Genomic DNA, 4,845 nt, shown 5'->3' with positions numbered 1-4,845 from the left:
AATATAAGGTAATTCACATGCAGAATTTGAAGAACATTTATTTACACAATCGCATTATTATCGATAGGAAATCACAAGCTAACGTACTAGAACATTTATATCTCGTTGGAACGCACAGGCATTGTTCTAGTCATGATTAAAACACGTTAGGTAGTCCGGGCGTGGGCGTGTTCCTGATCGAAGCAACGAAAGGCACCACGGTCCGCGACTTTTGCGTCTCACGGCAGCAAGAGATTAGCCGATGGGAACGGATCGGATCATCGGAGGCAACTGCGCCGGCACGAGGAAGAATGCTAGGGTTTCGGCGCCTCGCTATATTCGCCTAGGGCTTCGCTAATCGCGGATCGCCAGACGCCAGTTCGACTGCCTGTTCAACTGCAACGAAGCGGAATCCATGGATCTGCGTCGTGTCCTGGCTCCCGATCGGTGCGTTGGGCATTGATATTTATTTTTGGGCCTTTGACCTTCCGTGCTTCATGCAGCCATCGAGTAGATAGGGGCACCTATGTTGTTTTTTGTTAGACCCCTCAAAAAATGTAGTGGTCTTTTAGTGTCTTTTTAGCGGCAACTGAGACAATTAACCAAGCTTCCATCTACAGGTTTTTCCTTCGATGGGGCCCCACGATTTGGGGGGCACTGTGCGGTCGCTCAGTTCGCTCCCCCTCATCGACGGGCCTGCTTAGATCAAGATCATGTAAAACATTACAGTAGTGGGTGATCAGGAATTCGAGGAACAAATGGACTTACCATGAGGTGCAAATTGATCCGATGTTTCCTATCCGCCAAGTCGGAGAGGATCTAGCGGGGCTTGATATCCCAAGTGATCAAGTTGCTGTTCTTTCAGGTTATAGTTGGAGACCACCTGCTGACGGTTGGGTTAAGATTAACGCGGATGTTGCTTTTAATTTTGAAGCTGGGTTGGCTGCTGTCAGAGGTGTCGCTCGCTCGCCAATGGCTTTGGGAGTTGCATGATGCAAACCTCACCCCTGGGCCGGAGTTATCTTCGCATAATTGGGGGTTACTCACATGTGATTTTGGGAACAGACTCCGCGGAGGTGGTGAACCTCTGGAACTCTCGCCATGGCTCACAAACAGTTGTGGCTCGTATCCAATTAGAAATTCGAGAGCTCGCTTCATCGTTTACTTCATCTATTATTCAACATGTAAGCAGGACAGCTAACTTTCCAGCCAATCTTTTGCGCGAACCATGCCTGCTCGCTCATGGTTACCGAGAGTTGGCTGGACTCTGAACCCCCCCTTCCTGATCACATTCACCAGCCTTATGGCTGATTGTCCCATGAGTACTTTGTTTTGAATAAAGGTCTCAAAGTTCCCCGCAAAGAAAAAGCAAAAACTAGCAGTTTGTTTGTTTTTTCAGGATCAGGAAACAATCAGTAGTATCTTTTTTTTTAGAACAAGCAGACCCATGCAAACCCAAGTCGGCCCACAACGGAAAGCCTTATAATAAGTAACCAGAGTCTGAGAGAGAGAACAGCCCGTTTCCCTTCCAGGCGAAGCGGCCGGGCGGTTTCTGGAGGCGATCGAGCCACAGCGCCACAACGCAGGAGATCGAAGACGCCGGCGACAGCCCACCCCCACCGCCTCCGCCTCCCATCCTGATCCGCAAGGTCTGTGTTGTGCTCGTTCTCTCCCGTACACATTTCCCTTGTTTCATCTATATGGGGTCATGCATATGCCTACGAATCATCTAGAACTCAGCTCGCGCTGGATCTTTGGGTGGCCTGAATTAGAATGGACTGATCCGGTTAAGCTTTGATTTTCCTCAAAAATTGGCGCTCCATGAAATGATCTTATAAACATATCATCAACGCATCCGTCTCATGGTATAAATAATTGTCACCTCTTTTAACCTCATGTTCTTATAAATGATGGGCTTCGTTAAAAGTGTCTACTGTTGTGAGACATTTGCTAAACAGTACAGGTCTTATTATCTGATAATGAACTGTCTGAACTTTGGCATCCCACAAGAGTGTAGTATCAAATTCCTTATTTTTGCTAGTGTATAACAAGTTTCTTCATGCATAGGCGTATTTTAGGCCCCTGAGGAAATATACATTGTTCTTGCATGATATATGTCTCTTTATTTTATCATATCCTTGAAATTGTTCATCGGTTCTGATATTAGGCCCTGAATTTGGTATGTGATGCAGACAAATTCCCATCATGCAGAGCCCCAGCAGATTGTCGGTAGTTTCTACTTCAATTAACCCTGTTGTGTCTGGATTACAAGGTTGGGCCGATCTTCCGGATGGCCCGCTTTACTCCATTGTTGCTCTGTTGGGATCCTCCATTGACATTCTTGCCTTTGCTGCAACCTGCCACTCTTGGCGTGCAGCATTCTCTTCCTATCGATCTGCATCTAACCTATGCACATTAATCCCACCTCTTCTTATCCGACCCGCTGGTCCTAACCAAGGTTCTTCTCTTCCTTCCATTTTTTCTGAAAAATGTTCTTCTGTTCCTGAGAATTCTCGATACATGCTACGCATACGTAAAGTCATTGATGTAGCTAGCAACAATAGCGCCCTTCGCTGCCAGATTCCTCAAGAAACTTTTGAGAACATGCACTTTGCTGGCTCTTCACATGGCCATCTCATCTGCTGCTACCGTGGAGATTGTCTTGTCGTCGATGTGTTCACCGGGGCCATGGTTTCGCCTCCACGTCTCCCTTTCAGCGACGGCTACTATGGTGGCACTCTCACCGCTCCACTTACATCTCCCAACTCACATCTCCTTGTAAGCACTCAATCCTCCCTGTTTGATTGGCCCGTTGGAAGTGACTCTTGGCAGGAACTCCAACTTCCTCATGGATGGATATTTCAGATCGTGCCGTTCAACGGTCAATTCATCGCCATGGACCATGATATGAGGATCTATACTCTGCGGTTGGCCCCTCGGTTAGGCCTGCGGGAGATACCAACTGAGTGGTGCAGCGAGATAGAACCAGAATCTTTTGTGCAGGCATGGCTTGTGGTTTGCGGCGACGATCTCCTCATGGTCGACCACTTTGTGCACCTATCGTCCGAAGATCCTGTGTGCCACCGCCTCGACATGTCGACCGAGCCCGCGAAGTGGGTGAAGGTGAAGACGTTGGACAACTGGGCGATCTTCGTCGGGGGAGACGAGCTGAGCCCTCCATTTGCTTGTGTGCGCCCGGAGCGATGGGGAGGGACGAGCAACAACTTGTACTATGCTCATCATTCTCAGCCTTGGAGCGTGCATGAGCTGCGCGGCCATGTGGACCTTGCTCCAACCAGCCATCCCAACTTCAACTGGCGTAAGAGGTTTGTGCCCACAGCGATGGCCATGTGGGTGTACCCGAGCATGTTCTACTCCGATGGCCGGTAATTGTGGTGGCACACACCACTATATTTATTTATCTTGCTGCTCTGGAAGTTCGTTTTCTTTTCTTAAGTGCCGATGCTAGGCTGCTATTGAATTTATGTTGTTTATTCTTCTAGGCAGAGCGTCAGCAACCAGATTTGGACATTTTGCTTGAATCTCTTTTTCTTTTGTTGGCTTGTAATAAGAGACACGCTTGCCTTGTGAACACATTAGCTGTCTACTCCCTCCGTTCCTATATATTTGTCTTTTTAGTCATTTTAAATGGACTACCACATACGGATGTATGTAGACATATTTTAGAGTGTAGATTCACTCATTTTGCTTCGTATGTAGTCACTTGTTAAAATATCTAGAAAGACAAATATTTAGGAACGGAGGGAATAGAAAGCAAGGGGTTTTTTCTTCAGTAAGTAGTTTGTGTTCTTGTACTGATAGGGACATATGCAGTGGGTGCAGAGTTATCTATGCTCTCTATGCTCCCATGTGGAGTAGCAATGTACTCCCTCCGTTACTAAATATTTGTCTTTCTAGAGGTTTTAAATGGTGACTACATACGAAGCAAAATGAGTGAATCTACACTCTAAAATATGTCTATATTCATCCATATATGGTAACCATTTAAAATCTCTAGAAAGACAAATATTTAGGAACGGAGGGAGTAGCATCCATCAAAACAAATGTGTGTTCACCAATAGGAATGATTTTCATGAAAAGCGATTACTAGTACACGTGCTGATAGCTGGGCAGGTACTTGCATTGACTGAAGAAGTTCAGACTGAGAATGAAGCGCACGCGGTGGGCGCTGAACGCGTACACGTTGGGCCTTGTATTGCGTGTACAGGCCGGCCCAATCTTCAGCTGGGCTTTCGCAACATGCCGGCCCGGCTCGCGCAGAGTCACTCACATTGCTACAAAGTGGGCTCACGCGTGGAGGCTGTAGAATGAGGTGCTATTGAAGCTGATCGCACATTTTAACCCTGGTGGTTTCGCGTTTTCCTAGTTTGTCCCTCACGCACGTGTGCAACGATCCCGGGCACGTTCTGGTTGCAAGAGCTCAGATCGAGTTGGTGGTCGGCCAAGATACACTACTGTTGCTACCCGAGGCGACCAACTAACGGCAGCGCAATGTCTTGTTTATAGCGAGACCTAGCATCCCTCGCCACAGGCGTGTCACTAAATGGGCCGGCCCAGTGAGCAAGAAGTCACCGGGCCTCATTTTTCTTTTATTTTCACGTTTTATTTCGTTTTTTATTTCTTTTTCCTTTACTTCTGTTTATGCTTTTAAATACACTATAATTTATATTTAAAGCCACATTACACAAAACAAGTGAAAAAATATTAACCAAAAAATTATAAAGTGTTAAATGTGTATAGAAAATATGTTTCTGATGTATACAAAAATAATTTATAACAAACATATATGTTCAGTATGAAAAAAGTTGATCATGTATTTGAAATTTTTTAATCAAGAATTTAAAT

General features: G+C 46.0%; 1 protein-coding gene across 2 annotated transcripts; it reads left to right on the top strand.

The window, feature by feature from the left end:
• The first annotated feature begins 1,492 nt into the window (after positions 1 to 1,492).
• On the top strand, positions 1,493 to 3,772 carry LOC123151584 (uncharacterized). Of its 2 annotated transcripts, XM_044571268.1 has the most exons (3): positions 1,493 to 1,628; positions 2,172 to 2,757; positions 2,845 to 3,772. In XM_044571268.1, the coding sequence occupies exons 2-3, from the start codon at positions 2,185 to 2,187 to the stop codon at positions 3,367 to 3,369; spliced, it is 1,098 nt and encodes a 365-aa protein (XP_044427203.1). In that variant the 5' UTR covers positions 1,493 to 1,628; positions 2,172 to 2,184; the 3' UTR covers positions 3,370 to 3,772. The 2 variants fall into 2 exon arrangements, with proteins under 2 accessions (XP_044427203.1, XP_044427202.1); XM_044571267.1 differs by having other exon boundaries at positions 2,172 to 3,772.
• Positions 3,773 to 4,845: the final 1,073 nt, after the last annotated feature.

The sequence above is a fragment of the Triticum aestivum genome, chromosome 7A (assembly GCF_018294505.1).
Source record: "Triticum aestivum cultivar Chinese Spring chromosome 7A, IWGSC CS RefSeq v2.1, whole genome shotgun sequence".
Taxonomy (NCBI): domain Eukaryota; kingdom Viridiplantae; phylum Streptophyta; class Magnoliopsida; order Poales; family Poaceae; genus Triticum; species Triticum aestivum.
The sequence above is the reverse complement of the archived record's forward strand: the minus strand, read 5'-3'. Positions and strand labels throughout refer to the sequence as shown.